The sequence below is a fragment of the Meleagris gallopavo genome, chromosome 6 (genome assembly GCF_905368555.1).
Source record: "Meleagris gallopavo chromosome 6, MGAL_WU_HG_1.1, whole genome shotgun sequence".
In the NCBI taxonomy this organism is placed as follows: domain Eukaryota; kingdom Metazoa; phylum Chordata; class Aves; order Galliformes; family Phasianidae; genus Meleagris; species Meleagris gallopavo.
In genome coordinates, this window is record NC_139409.1 from 15395243 (window position 1) to 15415850 (window position 20608).

At 36.3% G+C, this 20608-nt stretch overlaps 1 protein-coding gene across 4 annotated transcripts in view; it reads left to right on the top strand.

Moving 5' to 3' along the window:
* MPP7 (MAGUK p55 scaffold protein 7) overlaps window positions 1-20608 on the top strand; it is a 141594-nt gene that overhangs the window by 87330 nt on the left and 33656 nt on the right. For all 4 annotated transcript variants that reach the window (XM_085227186.1, XM_085227183.1, XM_085227182.1 and 1 more), the window contains 3 exons: window positions 12456-12587; window positions 18980-19061; window positions 19870-19955. In XM_085227186.1, coding sequence (XP_085083312.1) covers window positions 12456-12587; window positions 18980-19061; window positions 19870-19955 — 300 coding nt within the window. The remainder of the gene's footprint in view (window positions 1-12455; window positions 12588-18979; window positions 19062-19869; window positions 19956-20608) is intronic.

The window sequence follows — 20608 nt, forward strand, 5'->3', positions numbered from 1 at the left end:
GCTGTAGGCCAAGTCAGTTTGCTGACAGACAGTTGTGGCCCTTAATCTGACTGTGTTATGGCTTTTTTTAATACTTTATATTTATTTGACACAGAAGCTGATGCTTACCTTCATTGCATGTTAGATAACCTGTGTGATATTACAGAAAACAGCAATCCGCTCTTTTCATTATAAGCGCTGAGCGCGGGGCAATGAAGGACCACGCTGCTGTGTGTAAGGTTTGATTCTGTACAAGTTAGGGTAATGTGCTGCATTTAAAGGTGATAATTCCTGGTCTGGCTGGAAGCTGAATACTGCAACCTGCCTCTGGCTTTCTTCTCAGTTCCTGGAATGACTTTTTAAGACATTCATAGTTTCTGAGGTGTAACCATGAATTAGATTATTTTTCACTCCCCTTCAAGCTTACCTTACTTATTTTATGAAGGAAACATTTAAAGGATTGTTTGTGTGTTCAAGATTTGTGTTTTACATTTCAGTTTTACTGATGGACAGGACATTTACACTGAAGTACTGCTAGTGTTGGAGAGTTCTCGTTTGGGGGCGGGGTGGGAGAGGGGATTGAATCAACAGTAAAATTAAAAAAGTATTTTTAAGAATTAATGGTAGGACTTTGATCCCCTGTACTTTTTAGCCAAAGATGAATTTAGAAAGTGAATGTTTTCTGTCTTTCTGTTATGTGAGTACATGTTCTGGACTCCATTGAGAGCAGTGAAGGGGCGTGTGTTGAGTATTGATGTGCTGTTGAGAAATGCTCCACTAATTTATATTCAACTGTATGTTTGGGAAACCTGAACTGATCAAAATTCTTCAGATTCCATTCTCAGTGTAAGTTCTTCATTTCAAATATAAAGGAAATTTCATTGTCATGACTTAGAACTTTGCCTACAGTTCTAACCTGCTCCGTAGAGAATATAAAGAATATTTCTCCTAAAGTATTTCTGTTGTAGATATTGTATCTTTTTTTCAGTATGTGTTTTTCAAGGAAATATGAAAACAGAAATAGCCGTGGAGCAGTATTATTTACCAACAATCTGCTTTGCTTTTTAGAAGGAAGTAGGAAAAATGGGAGCATCTTTTTCTCCAGAAAATTCTCTACGATTTTTTAAAGATATATTCAAATATTTTGAACTAGGAAGGTGAATTTGCAGATAAGCTGTAAAAACTATTCTTTTTGCAATCAACTGTAGGAATTAACATTTTAGGTACTTTTTTCCTTAATGCATCTGTAAACTGCATTGGTAATAAAGGCTGTAAAAATAATGGACCATCTTTTAGTTCATTGAACGATTTTATCTCAGTTATACTCACTTTGACACAGACTCTGGATATTTCATTTGTACCTCACTTGCTCTTTACTTTGTGTTTGTAACAGCAGTTACTTTTTTAATCATCATGTATTAAAATGAGAAATTTATTATTTGAAGTTATTCCCTGTTATGATCAATTTAGTGCAATTTAAATTAATATAAAATTGTATTTTTTTGCAGTCATCAGTATACTAAGCAGAACAGTACTTATTTTAAAAACTTTTGCCACTGTGCTAAAACTATTCTGAAGGATGTTTATACATCTTATGACCTGAAAGAAATTAAACTTTTTTAACCTCCAAAGAATGCCAGGGGTGGTTCTGTCTATTTCAGCAGAGTTTATCTTCTGTTTATGTGCAGTGAAAGGGTTGCCAACTGCTAGTTAGAAACATGAAGCAGGTACATAAACAAGGGCACAAGGCACAACTGTGAATGACTTCAGTGCATCGGGGTATAAGGGAATGTAAATTATTTGGAACACTTTGGGAGCTGTACCTGTAGCTATGCAGGGAACAAGCCATGGACATTCTTTAAGTATTTTTCTTGGCTTTGCTTTTATTACTGTAGAATGTATAGAATTTTGGAAGTAATTTGAAGATAAGTTGCAGAGTAAAGGGAAAACCTCTCTTATATGACTGGGAATGTTTTCAGATTAACTTATTCGAGGACAACTACAATGTGACATTCAAAGAAATACCAATTCTTTACACTATGATGCTTTGATTTTTTTTTTAATTGCCTTGAAATGGCATATACCAGAAATGCATGTACCAGAAAACTGTACAAAGGTTTTATATACGTAGATAAATATAAATAAAACTTGCTGTTTTATTTGCAGTTCATTTGAAATGCATTTAACTTTCAATTTCACCAAGCATAAACAATTTGCATTAGTAAACATTTTCATCTAATAAGTACATTCTTGGCTTTCCTTCAGAATGTAACCATGAGTTAAAATGAAAACTGCAGACAGTGAAACTAGAGCAGCTTTATTCTTCATTTAAGTGTTCCCTATATTTATTTAGGTTTCATTAAAAAAAAAAAAAAGTGCTTCTTTTAGCTTAAAGTGTAGCTTTTTCATTGCCCTATCCTGTTTGTTTTTCAACTACTTCATTAGAAGTTTGTAAAGCCTGGTTTTTACTTGGTGAACAACTGCTGCTGGTACCTGTGCTGTCTGAGGCTTCCTAGATTTGTATGGTGTCCTAATAGACTGTTGGGATCAAAGTGGCGCTCGTTTTGTTAAAAAAAAAAAAAAAAAAAAAAAAAAAAAAACATTTTAAGCTTTTATCAGTAGAGCTTTATAAAGCTGCCTTGCAGTTAGTGGCAAAAAATGACAATATAATTTACTAGGCAGGAAACAGCAGGCATTTTTTCTACGAGAACTGTAACATGCGAAGCATTTAAGGAACACATTGGGCTATAATAATACTAAGTCAAATCTGTTTTCTCTTCGAAAATTTTATGAAACTTTTATTGTAACATAATTATAAAAAATCTGAACCTAAACCTTGTTCTCTTTCCACCATTTCCTTTGTTTTTAGACTTGCTGAGGATTTTCCATCAGGGCTTTTTCATTGAAATATGTGGTTTCCGCAAAGTCAACATTTTCCGCTGGAAATTGTTGGGATTTGCCTACAACTGTTCAGGTCTTGCATGTGGAAAAGCCAAACACAAATTTCAGATCAGTTAACATCTGAGCTCCATTTGTGCTGTTACTGCATCCCAAGCACTTGAAGGACCTTTTGACTCTGACAGCACCAATGTTCTCCTTTTTTACTCACGTCCTGGGAAACTTTTCTTCTTTTAATGAAATATTCATGCTCACGTACGGTAACACGGTCTGCAGTATTTGTTTGGGAAGCATAATTGACCATAATTTGTAACTATTTACTTGTCAGTGGTCTTTGAGGTTTGCTGGTAGAACTGGCTAAAAGATTTTACTGTAGTGTAGTTTATTAATATGGTGAGCTGGAGCACAATGTACTTCATATGTCAACAGAGAAGTGACCTAATACTCATTTGCAAAATCAGAGGCCAATACTAAATCAGCAAGAATGTGCTTGATTTTGGGTGGTATGCTATGAAATACCATCAGCAAGAAAGAATTGTTCATTTTCCACCTAACCAGTATATTGACATTTCCACAACTGTAAGCAAGGAACACAGCAATGATGATTTGATAACGCTGGTAGCCAGCAGACGTCCTGAGCACACCGACCATGAAGCTGGGAGAGTAGACAGTGCCAGGAAGTCTTTGTTAGGACATGAGTGAGCTCCTTCTACCCAGTATTTCCTGCCTTTATTTGCAAAAGAGGGAGCCAAGGAGAAAGAAGGAGAGCAGGGAGGCTGAGGTGATTTCATATACTTATCTTAAAAGAAATGTCCCTGTTATTTGGATAGACAGATCAAAGGCTATTTTGGTGTGTTTTTTGAAAAGGAAAAAAAAAAAAAAAAAGAAAGTAGGGAAACCCTCCCTCACACATCTTGGCAACCTCACTAGTGGAAAAATACATTCTATCCCTGATTTTCCAGCTTTAGATCTTGACTTCCTATTTCAATTTCCACTTGTACCCACAGTTTAAATGAGTTTTTCTGTACGAAACTTCTTTGGATGAGAAGCTCTGGGAGGATATGTTGCTATCTATGTTTTTGGAATGTTATTGTTATTAGAATGGAAGAAGTAAAATTGATATGTAATAACAATATTGCCCTTCTAATAACAGCAAAAAAGCACTGATTTTTCATATGAGACAGAAAATTAGAAAGCAGTTGCAGCACACTCTGAATGTGGTAGGAACTGACAGAGTATACATATAACAGTATACAGCATGCCATACAACACAGATGTAAAATGATAGAAGGGAACTGAAATAATACTGCGTGAGTAGATTTAAGTAACAAACAAAACATTATTCTGGAATGGCTCTCAGGTCTGTCTCTCATGTTAACAGATCTGAGGTCAAGTGGAAAGCCTGTGTTGCAATCACCTTAGATGTATGGAAATGAAAATGCTCGTTGGCAGCTAAGGTATAATAAACAAAGTGATAGATAAAATAAACACAAGTGAAGCCAGACAGGTTGGCAGGAGAAAATAATAATTAGAAAAATGTAATGGAAAAGCAAATCAAAAAAATTCCTTGGCTACACATACAGTCTTTACCACACTAATTAATCCTCTGTAACACATGTAAGATTTCTGAATGGTGTATATATAGCATTCACCTACAGCACATAAAAGTTGGCAATGCTACTGAAGCTGGCAATATATGAAGAGGAAAAAATCACTATGGATAATACCACATCCCCTTGAAGTTGCAGTTCTTTTCAGCTAGTGAAAATGGAAAAACTGCACAATGTGAAACAAATAGTGCCTTTGCCAGTGAAAACCAGTTGTCATCTTTTTATGCTGCTTTTTCCTTCAGTTGTGCTTTTTCCTTCCAGTTGCCAGTCCATATTCTATCTGAACTCTCTATACACTAATTAAACAGTCTTCCCACTTCTAGTTCATTGATGAATCTTTTCAACAGTGGTCCAGTACAATGTCACAATTATTTTTTATCATTTTTCTCCCTTTCTGTTTATTGCTGAATTTCCAGTCAGTGGCAAGACTGTACATCTCTTCCCATGATTGCATGGTTTATAGATTTGTTAATCATAAATATTTTGGAAATTCAGGAGAATTTGTCAGCTTTGTTCTTGATACATTGCTGGCCTTTCTAAAGAAGTGTTTAGAAGTCAGGGTTTATACTATTGTACTACATCTACTTTAATATTTTTTAGTTCTTTAATTACAACACTGCTAAGTACTGAAACACTAGTAATGTAAGACCTAGTAATGAAATGGTGAAAATCATTCTGACTGCAGCTTTTCAGCTTTTCAGAACAATGCCTGAATTTAGTGCAACTGATTTGTGGAAAGACTACTTCAAGGTTTTCAATGTGGGAAAATTCCAAAGCAGGCAAGACCAATCATCTTAACAAACTAAACTGGATTAATATTTGTATATTAGGATTCTGTATATATACAAATTCATTTAGCTTCACAGACAGTAGAGGTTTTTGTTTTTTTTTAAGGTTTTAAGCATGCTCTTGTCAAAATAAAAGCTGGGACAGATCTCAAAGACACTTGCTCAGAAAGAGCAACTGCATCCTCCCCTTTTATTTAGTCGATATTTTGACTTGATTTATGTGGGGCATGATCTTCAGGTAGTATCCAGCTAAGAAAAGATTCATGTTACTTCTGCAGACATATATCATAGTAGTCTCATTATAGAATATCCCGAGTCGAAAAGGACCTGCCAGGCTCCACACAGCATCATCCAAATCCAATGTTTGAGAGCAGTGTCCAAAGACTCCTTGAACTTCAGCACTCAGGGCCGTGCCCACAGCCCTGGGCAGCCCGTTCCATGCCCACCGCCCTCTGGTGCAGAACCATTCCCTGACCCCAGCTGCCCCTCCCCTGACACAGCTCCATGCCGTTCCCTCGGGCCCTGTCGCTGTCACACAGAGCAGAGCTCAGCGCTGCCCCTCTGCTCCCTGTGAGGAGCTTGTATTCCAGCCTTTCACCGTGTTCGTAGTCCTCTTCTGAATACTCTTTAATGTCTTTCTTAAAATGTGGTGCCCAGACTGTACCCAGTGCTGGAGCTGAGGCCGCACAGAGCAGAGCAGACAACCCCTCCCTGACCTGCTGGCAGAGCTGTGCCTGGTGCACACCAGGGCACGGTTGGCCCTTTGGCTGCCAGGGCACACTGCTGGCTCACATTCACCTTGCCATCATCCAGAGCCCCCAGATCCCTTTCTGCAGGACTGCCCTCCAGCCTCTCGTCCTCCAGTCCATGCATGTAATCTGGGGCTACCCCATTCCTAGTGCCAAATCAAGCACTTGCTCTTGTTAAACTTCAAGTAGTTGGTGGTTCTCCAGCCCACTAATTTGCCAAGCTCTGTCTGCAAGATCTCTCTTTCAAGGGAGTCAATAGCTCCTCCCTGTTTTGTATAATCTGCAAATTCAGTTAGTATGCATTAGACTCTTGCATCCAGATAGTTTATAAAATCATTAAAGAGAACTTGTCCTAAAGTAGAGCCCTGGGAAACTCCACTAATGACTGGCTGCGAGCCTGATATAATCCCATTTACTAAAATCCTTAAAGCCTAAGCAGTCAACCCATTGTTTTAATATGGTCAGGATGCTACCAACTCTTCAAAAAAGGAATTGATGTATCAACATATTGGAAGATGGCTGCTGTCTAGGCATTTTCCTATTTTGTGACCTTGGAAGTTACTAAAATAGGACCTAAGGTGCCAAGAACAGTTTAGCTACAAGAATTGTGTTGTGAATGTAAAAGAGATTTTGTTCAGGTTCTTCAGTATTGGTTTTAAATCACAAGTTATTCTACCATGATCCACAGTCGAAGAAAACATAGGGCTGTCACCTGGAAGAATATTAACACCTTTTCCAGATGACATGGATGATCTGCATGCTTCTGTGATCACTGAGAATAGTTTTACTTTGGAAATATCTCCAGGGGATCCAAACAGTGAGTGAAAGGAAGCAGGAGTCTGAAGATGCCGAAAGTTCAGTTTTCACTTGGCTATTGCTGTCTGACTACCAGCTGCAGGTAAATCCATCAGTTCAGATTGGTGAATTTGAAATTAAGAAACTGCATTTTAAGGCAAGGAAATTATGCTTATGTGAAAGGAAGTTCATATAGTCAGAAATAAAGTCCACGATAGGAAAGAGGAAAAAGTAATATGTATTTACAATTGATCAACTGAGTTGCTGCTATGCTAAGGTCATTAATATATGGTAGATATTAAGAACAGAAAACCACATACGCGTTGTGTGTGTTTTAAATATTTTGAATCACTAAATATTTTGAACTGTGACCCAACTGCATGAAAGTCAAGTTGGAAGAGAAAGGAATTTAATTGCCAGCTGGACAAGCATGAACATTTGGGCAACTTTTTTTTGAGAACAGATGAGACAGTCACACACATGGAATACTTTTTCTATAATATACATACGAACTTCTGTCTTCTCACACAATATATCTTTACTGGGGAATTTGTAGAGGATATATAGGAAAATACAATATTTGAGGTATGGAAAGAAGTAAATTAACCATAGTATTTTTTTTTCTTCTGTATATTAATACATCTGTTGGTTTTCTGGTTGCAAATTGAAAATCACACTTAATTTTTTGTTCATTTTTCTTACCATCACTGTCAAAGCTTTTTTGCTTATGTTGATTAAATAGTGTGTGAAACATGTCATTTCTTTGGAAGTTAAATGATTTCTTTAACATTGTGTACTATGTGTATTTCACTGCACTACAGCTATGCGAAGTCCACCCTATGAACTCCTTGAGAATAGCAAGTTTGAAGACTAGCTCTTCTGCAGAGCAAGAAGAGTTGTTCTCTTTTTTCCTCCTTTCTCTTGCCTAAATTCCTGTTCATTTAGCCCTATCAGTTGTCCTTAATGATATAGCTCGACTCTAACTACTTTATGTTGTTAGTCCTTTCTTCTCTAAACTGTTCTCCAGTCTCATTTCTTTTCTGTGCCCATAACCTGGATGCCATCACCACTGGGTTTCAGCTCTCTGCTGGTTTTATTCTGCTGTATTCTGAATTCTTGCATGTAACTCACTCTTCTGCCTCTTACGCTCCTCCTTCTGTTTTGGTACTCAGACACTGTCCTTCAGTGGATTCAATCTCCTCATAAATCAATCTTTCCAGCGTGAAATAATTTTTCTACTGATATTTTCAGCTTGTCTTTCTGTATTTCTCATGTAACCTTATCACAAAGGGAAATAAAATACAGCAACAGCTCCCTAGAGTGAGAGCCCTGCCAGGTGAGCTGAGGGTCACATTGCTGTGCTTGCAAGTGAACTCACTGTTCTCCTCCAGCCTCATTGGAAGTTACAATCACCATAACAAAGCAGAGAGGTGGGAAAATGTCTCAGTCTCACCTGATACAGCTCAGAACTGCCAGGAAATGTGGCCTGTGCCAATGATCCAAACTGTGGTTCAGGGCAGCAAAGTCATGGCCATTCTGTGGTGTTTTGCTGACTGCTGCCAGGACAGCCATCTCCACTATAGGCAAAGTAACAAGCAGAGGGATTGGCAATGGCTTAATCTGCTGCAGCTGTCTGCTTTCCCGAAGGTTAGTTGTAGTCCTCAGCTTTAGAAACAGAGTCTTCACTCTTAATTACTTAATTTTCCAATCTTAGATTTTTTCAAGTAGATAAAGAAAGGTTCTTTTGTTCCTTTATCCATTCTCTCATGTCTTTGTCCAACTTGCTGTTTTCTAAAATGTTTTTATGGAGTTGTAAAGGCAAAATATTTCTGAAAAGCAAAGCCTAAATTGAGATATTTTTAAAATAGTCAGAAATAAAAAACTTACAGGAAGCTGTGCTCACAGCTCATGATTATTGAAGGTATTTTTATTCGTGTAGATCTCAAAATGTAAACAAAAGAAAAAATGATATGAAATTTGTCATTGTTTTATAGGAGCAAAAATGGATTCGGTGTACTTAAATGATATTTTTCAAACCGTAGAACTGTTTTCTTCAATAACAATCTCAATTTAAAAAAAAAACATTTAAAGTTTTAGAACAGTTTAAGAAAAAGAACCTCAAATGTTTTCAATGTCAGATTTTCTTTGTGTAAGTTGATAGTGTAAGATTTCAATTTATAAACTGTGAAATGACCAGTGATAGTTGTAATATGAAAAATACAGGACCAGTTATTAGACATTTCAGAGGTCTGATGAAAGTATTCATTTCCAGCTAGATCATGTCTAAGAATTTAGCTGAACATCAATATTTATATTTAGGTAGTGCAGGAGTTTGAATCATACCTTCTTTCAAGTTCTAAATATGGACCGTGTTTACATTAGTGAATCATAAGCATAGGACTTAGAGCTGAAATAAAATCTTTTTTTCCAGTGGTGCTTAAATATGCATGACCCTGATCTTCAGTCATTGTGCATAGTTCTGAAGAGCTGTGCATTTGTAAACAAAAACAACAACAAAATCATCTGCACTTTCTACAGTTTTTTGTCCTGGGCAAACCTGAATATCATGCAGTGTAAAACTGCAGTGAATAAGTTAATCGCTTCTTATGTACAAAAAAGGGAACATTTCTGGCTTCACACTGCCTCATGAATTTACTACACAATTACTCTGTGTAAATCTTCTTCAGGATCTAATCCAAGGCTTATTTCTTGGCGGCTGTAATTTGTTTGCTTTTTTATATAGCCTAGTCTGATGCATAATTTTTTGGACTAAGCATACATTTTATTAAACACACAGTCCCAAGAAGCTGCTGAGGAAATGGCTGTTTGCTCTGAGTACAGTTGTTTTTTCATGTGTATGAAACATGTGGAAGTTCTCCTGAGGACGTACGCTGATCATCTTTGGTTGAAACATTAAGTGAAATCAAAACAACTTTACAAAGTTTTACTTGCAGATTAATCGTTGTGCAATGTCTCTACAACTATTCAGGAGCAACTACTGTGGACAGAGAATAGTGTGTTAAAAGAAGAGATGGAAGATGAGCAGGGAAGAAATTTAGTGTTTTCAGGGGTACGGCATGAAAATGTTTGTGATGACAGAAGCCCTTCTGGAAACTTGATTGAGAAAAAGCATATATTTTCTGGCCTTCATACTCCTACCTGAAGAATGCATCTTTGCTTTGAGATAAAATAACGGCAGAGTTTGGGGGAAAGTATGGTACAATGTGGATCAGTATGTTTTTCAGAAGAAGGAGGGAAGTTGCTGATTAGTTCCAGCTGTGAGTGAAGAAAAAGCTTCATAAGGATCAGACATGGATTGGCGTTGGATTGTAATACTTGTGCTGTGTGGCTCTTTTGCATGCTGTGTCCGAGGGTATGGTCTAGCAGTCAAAGCAGGGAAGCATCTTATTAACACTGATAGCACTGTTCTGTTTGGTATTGGATGGAGCCTGGTTTTCAAGTTTTGTTGTCAAGGGTAGTTTCTTTTGAGCATGTTATAAGTCACTGCCTTTTACTATGGAAATGGTACTTTAGATTAGTTTCCTCTGTTTTCTCTATCTGCTTGATTGATTTTAAACTGTAATATAGAACCTCATTAAGCTGAACCAGTCTGTGAATGTGCCCTAGTTTTATATGGAAAAATGTAGTTGCAGAGTAGAAGTTTTAGAAGTCTTAACTATAAGTAGCTCAAAGTAGAAGCAAACGCTACTTTTGTTTTAGTGTTTCTTTGATGTTTCACATACATCGTCAGAACACTGCATGTGATTGCATGGACTTTACAACTGTAATGCTTCACAGTACACATTTCCACAAGGAACCATAATTGCTAGCCAGAGGTTTTTAGGTGAGACCTGAAGGAAAACTGATCTGTGAGAGAGAGCTAGTAGGTAGCACTGGTACACAGTTCAAGTTGATAACTGTATCTTGGAAGGAAAAATAGAAATATATAGCTACAGCGTTGAAATGTTTTTATCAAATTATACAACATGAATAGAAATCAGTAAAACAATAATAGCAAATTCTCATGAAGCAGGCCTTCTGTTTATTGTGCCGAAGACTTGACTTCACATTGAAACTGCAGAATTTCAGGGTTGCCGTGCACTCTTTCTCATCCGCTTGTGTCAGGATAGCATGTAGCATTGTGTGGAAGTTGTTCACAATCTCCTTTAGTCAGAAAAAAAGTCCTGGAATAGCACAAGGGAGGCGTAGTCTGCTTTTTAAAGTTTGCATTATCCTTGAGAACGTAGTATTTCATATGATTTATATATTCAGTAAAGATGTTATCTTTATAGCAAGTAAACTAGCATCAAAGAAATGTGGCCGTTTTCTGTTCTTATTTATTAAGGTGTTTCTTCTTTATTATTATAATTATTCCTTTAGATTCATTGTAACAGTCACTGATGTGATAGTTTTTCCTGTCATCCATGTCATCAAGGTTGACCTGTTCTACATAATCTTAAACATCACAACATTTTCCAAAACACTTCATTTTTATGGTAGGTAAGGTTATCACTGTTCAAATAACTTTTGGTTTCTGACTATAACTTTAGTAATATTGATTCTTTGGGGAAAAATGTCAGATCAAAATGTAAAATATTCAGGTTCTGATGGGCAAATACTTGAAAACAGGAGCAACTGAAAGCAGTAGCTACAATTCTAAGTGTGGCAGTTGCTGTGATTCCCACTGTATTGCATAGTTTCCATTTCAGAAGAAAAAGCATTATATAACCATTTTTCACCTGTTTAAGAGATGTTACAGATCCTGTAGGCTTTTTGAAATGGAAAAGAACTTAAAGAGCTCTGAATCTAGGAAGAGAAATGAATTTTGGATTATAACAGAGATTTTTTTAAGCCCTAGGAGAATGAACTTTCTAACTTCCTTTGATTTCAAGACTTCAGGGTTTCTGGGAGGGTCATAAATTATTTTGTTGTTAAGATTGAGCCTTTTGTCACAACAAAGTTTAATAAATCTATTGGCCAATCCATGCATGAACTGGAGAAACTACAAAGAGAAGGAAAGGAGGCAAGACGTGACAGGTGGTTGGTAAGCCAAATCGTTTGAGCACTGCGTTCCTCAATCTCGGTCGTGAATTCCACAATAAATTAAACATTCCTAGGATAATTTGGAGCACGTATGAAAGGGAGTAAGCATGAAAGGGATCCAGTAACTAAGTCAGCTTCCAGAGTTCCTCTGAAGGGAATGGCAATAGCTTAATGTCATGCACCTTGAATAGATGTACTGGAAGATGCTTATTTTGCGTATTTGATTCATAGGACTGCTTAGTATACTGAAGAAACTTCTATTGAGGAGGAGTGGAATGATGTTCTTTCTTACTTTAGGCAACTTATTTTTTTTCCTAGCCATAATAATTGTAATTTCAGCTAATGTGCAAAGCAGTCAATATTTTCATGTGTATAACTGCATCCATGGTTTACTAGATGCATATGTTGTGTGTATGAAAAGGTATAGCCTATGGAATTGTTTCATCACCATTTATATATGTTAAAATTATATAGAAAAATTATATTCAATCTATTTGCATCATGCTGATTGAGTCAGGCTATAAATAGTAGCCTCTGCTTTGTCTTTCATGAACTTTTCTGATGCCAGATAACATGACTCCTAATATTTCCAGGCTTTGCTCTCTGTACATGATACTGTTGCTCAGAAGAACTACGATCCTGTCTTGCCTCCCATGCCTGATGATATTGATGAGGAAGAAGATTCAGTTAAAATAATCAGACTTGTCAAAAACAGGGAACCATTGGTAAGTTTTCCTCTGTATTGTTGTTTTTTTTTTCTGTGCGTGCAGAGCGTTCACTTTATAAATGAGTTATAACATTATTAATGTGAATGGACATTGCTCACATTTATTCATGACATTCAGTAGTATACTTGTGAATTCCATTCTCAGTTATAGTAAAGTTACAGTAAAGTACGTGAAATGAATAGTAAGAATTTGCTCATTCATGGTGTTTTAGCATTATATAGATGTGGGCCAGCCTGAGCCCTTGTATATGTAATATATTCATCCTTTCTCTTGAATTTGAATCATGAACTTGTTTCAAAATGAGAGAGGGAGAATGAATCCCCAAAGAAATCTTGACCTTGGTTATGAACTGTGCCTGTGTTTAAAAAAATAAAAATAAAAATAAATGACCTTTTGATACACTGAAAGGAAAGCATAAAAACATATTTTAAAATGCTTGAATTGAAATCTGGGCAAATTTAAGATGTCTGTTGTTGTACTTTGGATTATGAATACTAGAAAGTTAATATCTTCAAGGGGATATCTGGAAAAATGCAAGGACTAAAACTAGATTGTATTACAAGTATATTAAAATGTTCTACTTATTTGGTTGTTTTTATTTGCTGTAGTGTGGGAGTAATCTTGAATAAAATTTACCTGTGTTCTTGTTTCCTGCAAATCAGAAGGGCTTTGCTTTGTATTATACTGGGTATTTGTTTCAATGGATTGCAATCTTGAAGAGATACCTGCAAAATTACTTTGAGAAAGCCACAATTCTGCTCTTGAAATGATACAGACAGTGATTTCTCTGTTAGATATACAGGGATAGCATGTCAGTAGATCTTACCATCATACCTGATGGATTTCTGGCATCAGTAAAAAAGAAAAAAGTTTTATTTTTGATTGACTGTGGATGCCCGTGGACATAATTAAAAGTTTGACCATATGGAAAGTTTTTGTTTTTTAAACATTTTTGTTTTTTTAACATTTTAAACATCTTTTTTTTTTTTCTTTCCCCTCAAAATATTTAAATCATAGCTTCAATAACTTCAAGCATTTTTTTTATCTAAGAAATTATTTGAATAATAATAAACTTGCTTTAGTGTCAGAATATTTATTCTGAAAGATGTGAAGAAATCAGAAAATACAATATGGAATGAGCACATGGGAGAGCTCAGTTCCTCTCTTATCAGATATCCTCTATTCTCATGTTAACATGATAACAGCCTTGTAATGGCATCCGTAACTTCTACTTTGTTATGTCTGTAGAAAGAAGCTAATTGTAGCCCACAGCTACTTGAGAGTAAGAAGTATTCGAGAGCATTAGAGCCAAACTCTTCTTACCTGTGAAAGATGCCAGGACATGAGGCAGTGACCACAAGATGCATCCCTGGGATGTTTACTGAGTATTACGAAAAATTCCTAAATTTCTTTCAGTGGGAAATGCAGCACTGGAGGAGGCTGGCCAGAGACTTTGTAGCATCTTCAGCCTGTTGTCATAAGGCAATGGCTGACCTCATCTTGCATTGACAGTAGTAGTCCTGCTCTGAGCAGGAGGTTTGCAGGAAGCTGGCCTGAACGACTTCTAAAGCTTCCTTTCAGTTAATGTTTCTAAAGTTGAACATTAACTGCATGAGAAAGGAGCACTTCTGAACTCTCCAAATCCCTAACCTATCTTGCTGTTTTATTTTTGTTGGAGAACAGCTTGTGGTGAGTTCTGTTTTACATGTCCTTATTCTCCAAGAAGACTTCTAAGAGGATACTGTCCTCCTCCTCCTCTTCAATAATTCCCCTTCGTTCCATTTTTATATTAATGTTGATGTCTGATGCTAATTTATGTGATGCAGATTTATGCTCATTTATTGTTTTGATAGCGTTACATACAATACATACCAAACTTGTTTGTTGTTTTGGTCTTCACCAGATTATTATTTTTTTCTTAAGTATGGGTGAGAAGCAATATGTTGCGATTAAGGTTTTAACAGAATATGGCATGGCAGAATAATTGAATACAGGTTTTTACTAGGTGTATTAGAACCACTGCATTTATGTTTCCTGTAGTTGCTTTACTAAAGAATGGATATGCCATGATATGCCCTTATTAGACTATTTAAAATTTTGTTTTCTATTTAATTGCTATTTTTAATTGCTTTTCCTTCAGAGCTTGTTTTGAAGTCTTGCGCATTCCTGGCTGAGTACAGATCAATGAGTCTCTGCTTCTTCAATTTAGCTAGTCACACTTTTCCAGTCATGAAGGCAACTTTCACTTGCATAAATATATCAGAATTCTTGCTGCTGAACTTGAGTGCGACCATACAATATTTTTTCTGGGATGGAAATTACCTGATTTCTTGATTAGGAGATACTGAGCTCTTTGAACTTACTTTCACCTCGGATACATTCTCATTCTCTGTTTGTAAGCAAGTTGCAGAGATTGTTTTTCTGCAATGGAGTAAGCTTTACATCAGCTGCAAGTCCTGGAAGTTCTTGACTTTGAATATCTCCTTTGGATTACTTTCAGCAGTGCTCTGTGAAGTGAATTAGGCACGCTTTGAACTTCTTTGGAGTACATCTAGTGACCTTTTTATGTAAAGCCGAACCACATTTCCTCTGTGCTTTTCTCTGAGTTTAGCAACCCACCAGTGTTAATCACATATTAATGAAGACTGAGTCCCCCGAAGTAATCATCTCACAAGAGAGGGAAACAGGTTTTGTGGGAGGGCCTTGCGTTTGCCAGATTTCTTCAGGTCAGAAGTCATTGCTTAACTTTTCTTCACTTCTTTTGTGAGAGGTGAGGTGAGATCGTGTGTTAGGAGGTTTTGTCTGAACAAAGTAATTTTAGAATCTCTCAGAATCTTATATATAGAGAAGTAGATATATCTTTTTTCCCAGAGATTGTCCAAAAATCACCAGATTGCAATTAGGCTTTTTGTCAGCTAGTGTGGAAGATTTTTACTTACGCCAAAGTCCACTTCTCTAGGACTATATTCTACAGTCAAGAGAAAAACAGTCAGTTTCAGAGAATAAATCATTCCTTCTATTTAAGATACATGTCCTAATGAAGGAATGATTAATTCATTCTTTGGAGCTGCCTATTTGTTTTCATTAACTATAGCAATAGCCTTGACACCTAGCTTGAGCTAGATATCTGATTTCCATAGCTGAACTTGAGTGAAACAAACTGTAGTGATTAGAAATTATCGCATACATGTTTGATGCAAATTCCCCAGCTTTTCCTCTGTGCCTTTTCCTCTAAGCCCCTACAGTTCAGTTCTTGTTATTGAATCAACCCAGTCATGTTATAGGTAATATTAGTTTGGGTGCAGGGACAGCCTTCGTGTGCATAGTCCAGTGTTCATGCGCATCAACTTTTAAATAAGTGTGCACTATCAGGTGGGTAACTGATGTCTTCATTTACATTCTAAATGAAGAATGAATTAAAATAGACCTTATTGAAGTACTTCTTTACACTCAACATCTGCATACGTTTTTGTTTAACAGAAAAGTATGCAAAAAAACCTGATACTTCATACTCTTTTATTAGTAAGTTACTTTGTAGAGTAGTCTTTTTTTTTTCTTGAAAAATAGAGGCTTCTATTCTGGAACCATCAGATAAATGGCTTAATTGTTAAAGCTCACGTTTGTGAAACTCCTGAGTGATGCTCATCGATCAGTGCTTCTACATTAAAAACAATCTTCCCTGCTGAAGGACCTTGTATTATTTTTAGTGCTTTTGCATAGTATACCTTTAAACGTTTTCTCAGTCTGATCACCATACGGCTCCCTAACTCCTTATTTTTCCTTTTAAAAGTATTTTAAACTGAGCTATGCTATTACATCTGTATATGTCTCATTTAGGGTAACTTACACTTTTGGCAAGCAACGCTGAAAATATTTTCCAGCTCTCAAGGTCCAGCCTAACCTTCTTCCATTTCTGAAGCTCTAAATGAGGAGCTGCACTGCATATGTAACTGCAAGTACTGGGGCTGAACATCTCATAAGGAGAAATTCCTGCCAGATTATATATACCTCATAATTTAAGTAGGCCTGGCAGCAGCATAATGGAAGCTGCTTTTTCAAAATAACAACTCTTCAAGTGCTCAACAAGAAATCCATTTGTTTGGTGATTTCTTTTTAAGTATTCCAAATTTGGAGTGAAGAGGAGGTTAAACAACTCCCTTTTTTCTTTCAGTTCTGTAGGTACAGCAAACATACAAGAACTCAGGCAGTGCAATGGGTCTAACCATTCACTTTGAGATTGCCGTAAAGGAATCTTAACAGTTATGTAGTCAGGATTAAATAATTTCTGGCTTGATTTTGTGCTTGGTTTGAAAATCCCAAATTACCTTTTACTTTTACTGGGACATCTTTCAAATCAGTCAATCTGTGTCAGTATATTCTCCAGAGGAGGGCTGCAGAGGTGTTCTAAGGCCTGGAGCACCTCTCCTATGAAGACAGGCTGACAGAGCTGGACTTTTTCAACCTGGAGCAGAGAAGACTGTGGGGAGATCTCACTGCAGTTTTCCCTCATTTAAAAGGGGTTTATAAACAGGAGGGAAATCAACTTTTTACACAGGTACATAGTTGAAGTTAAACACAGATGAAGTTTAACAGTATCAACTTCCAAGAGAATAGTGTGGAGTCTCTGTTCAGTGCTTTTTAACTGATGAATGAGGGAGCCTCTGCTTTGTGTGGACAATATAGTGTAGAAGTTCTGTTTACATTTGGTTGTTGCATCCTAATGCTCTTTTCTTTTTGATGGATATAATAAAAAGAAAAATGTAGATTTGAACAGGTGCAGCTTTACAGGCTTTTAATAATAAACTAAATTAATTGCTGTTGCTGCAAAGTCAGAGCTTAATATTGAGGCATAGGCTAGTGGGGCTAATGCTGTGTTTATACATTCATAATACTGCTCCATTCGTTTTACTCAAAGTCTAATAATGAATTTTTACAGTGAGAATAGCTGCAGCCACATCTTACTTTTTCTAAAGCGCCATCTAATTGAAAATGGAGATCATAGTAAGGCATACAAACAAATGCCTACAAATACCAACACTATATGCAGGGCATAAGAATAAGCTTGACAAATTGCAGGATTACTTTGCTTACTGATGAAATTTCATACAAAACAACTTTGGATGTAAAATAAAATGCACAGAGTTGGCGTGTAAACGTTGCTTTGAAGTGTTGGCTATTTGTAAAGCTTCAACAAAAGATAATGATTTAGTGACGATATCAACTTTTCTGAGGCAGTTTTTTCCTATTTGCAGTAAATGCAGCTTGCGTATATTAAGAATAAATTGGTCTCCCATTTTTCATGTAGTGTGTCATGTTTACATCTTAGAGGCAGAGGGGAAGGAAGATTTTCTTTTTACAGTTGGTAAAAGTGTTAACTGTAGTAAGATGTCATCCCCATTACTTGTACATATTTCAGCTTTATGTTCATGAAATACTTTAAAAATGAAATAATTCTAGATGTAATACCCATGTTTAATCAAATATAGAAAGCTACGTAGAAAAGCAGTTTATTTAGTCAAAGAACTTGAAATACTTGTTCGCCTTATTTCGATCATAACCCTCCTTTGATGGAAGAAATGCTGATCAGTGATGGCAGTGTACACATAGGACTGCTGTGCTCAGAGTTCAAGTAGTACTAATCAGTGAATTCATTATAAACATTTGTTGATGAATAATGTTAGAGCTGTTGCTGACTACATTAACATGGCAAGTGATCATGTGCAGATACAAAACTGGTGGCCAGGTGCTTTTTTGGTGTTGCTTTTGAAAAACCTAGATCAGGTAACCGTCTTGGAAGTGATTATACAGTATGACTTCTACAGCCACAATCATCTGCTTCATTCTGGAGATTCTGCCCTGCAGAGTAGGGCCACTATCTGTTCACTTCACAGCCTCTGCTGTGCTTCAAAGAAGTGCCACTGCCTGTTAAACAGCAGTTCCACGCTCTGGTGTCCTGCATGGGCAGTTCTGACTGTGAAGTCAACTATTAGGAGCACAGACAAACATTTTGTAACCATAGTAGGTAAGAAGCCCCTTACTACAGGCACAGCTTGTCACTTCTCAGCAATAGTTTAGCACAATTTTAGCAGACTCAAATAGCCTACAGTTACAGTTAACATTGAATTGATAAGTGAACTTTTTATATCATTTGTGCTTTTTAAAAACAGTTTGCATAATGAATTCACCACTAAAATAAAGAATGGACACATTTTAATAGGTTGGTAACAGAGCAACATATTTTGTAATTCTTTACATGAGTGAGTATCATTTATGGCTTATTCATGCATAGATATTGTATCAACTTTTTGCATTTTTGCATAGCAAGTATTTTTCACTGCAGGGAGTTTAAATTATGATTGAGCTAACCGAGCAACCTTTTTCTTTTAAAGGGGGCTACGATTAAGAGGGATGAACATACTGGTGCAATTGTGGTGGCAAGGATAATGCGTGGAGGAGCTGCAGATAGAAGTGGTAAGATGTTGCTTCTTGGCACAAGCCATTCCAGTTATAAAATGTAGAAGGTGTGGTAAAATGGGATTATTTTGTTCCCATTAAATACATCGCTATCAAAAGAATTTGAGACTTGGATAATTTTTCAAAGTGATACTGGTGAAAGTATTTGTGCAGATTTTTTTTCCTGAATTCTCTCGCAATTAGGTGTCTGAGTTAGAAGATGGAGAAAGTTGGTGGGTTTTTTGGGGTGTTGTTTGCTTGTTTGGAGATTTATCATGGTTTGTTTTCTGTTGAAGAATTCCTTTTAGAAGTGTTGTGACAAGCGAATATTACAACCTCTGATGGAGGAACTCAGGATGGCTGCATTATTTATATTAGTGCACCCTTTTGAAGTAATTATCAAAATACCACCTCTGGATCCAGTGTTTATCTTCAGGTCCTCAAAATCTTCAAGAACTCAAGCAGGAGATCCTGTATTATACTCCTAATATATCTCTTTTCATTTAGGAGAGCCTGAGTGGGATAGTGGAGTAAATCTGTATAAATATCATTAATTTAGGAAACATTTGTACCACAAATTAGCACTCACATCTTAAGTCATCTTTGCAGTACTTGCAGCTCTGTAGCAACAAGTAGTATGAGTAGAAAAAGAATTGGCACGGGTGTTTTTCAAACATCTGCATAGAAGTCTGGAAAGGTCATAGAGGAATCATACTAATTTTTGGGAGGAAGGAAGGGAAGTGAATAAATCAACAGTCTCAAGCTTATCTATGGGGACAGTGTTATACGTGACTACCGTTTAACAACTCATTTTTGCCTTCTGTAGGTCTTATTCATGTTGGTGATGAACTCAGGGAAGTCAATGGGATTCCTGTAGATGATAAAAAACCTGAAGAAATAATACATATTTTGGTAAATAAACATTTTAAAATTAATTCAGGAGAGTCAAGTGATTATACTTAAAATTTCTGATGTGTTTCTTAGTAAATAGTTTATGTTACAATAGGGCATTTTCTTCTAGTATAATCGTTTACAAACCTCTGTTTCTCTTAAAAAAAATATCAAATATGAGCAATAACAAATGACTTGTGAGGAGTTAGTGATGACCACGTGGCTGTAAGTATGTTGCAGACCTCAGTGTATCACCTGAAGTTTATAAGACACATAATGCTCTGTTGGATTCAAATGTTTAAATTTACTAATTTCTAATTCATTAACTGCAAGAGAAGATGAATTCATAATATGTGTACTTGATAGAAAAATAAAGTGTATTAAGAGTATGCTTTGTAAATCATACTCTTAAGATTTATGTATGATATATGTGAACATAGCCTCTCAAGCCAACCTGTTTACTCACTTAAGGATCACTACTGCAAATTAAGTAATTTTGATTCTTCCAGAAATATTTAGTATTTTTACACCAAATAAACTGATGAGGGTCATGGTAGCTCTTTATGGTGTACCCATTTCTATATACATTAATACGTTGCTGTCCTACTGCATTGAATGGCAGTTTCTTGTGATTCAGTAACCAAGATGATCCATTTCAAGTGTTAGCTCAGTGA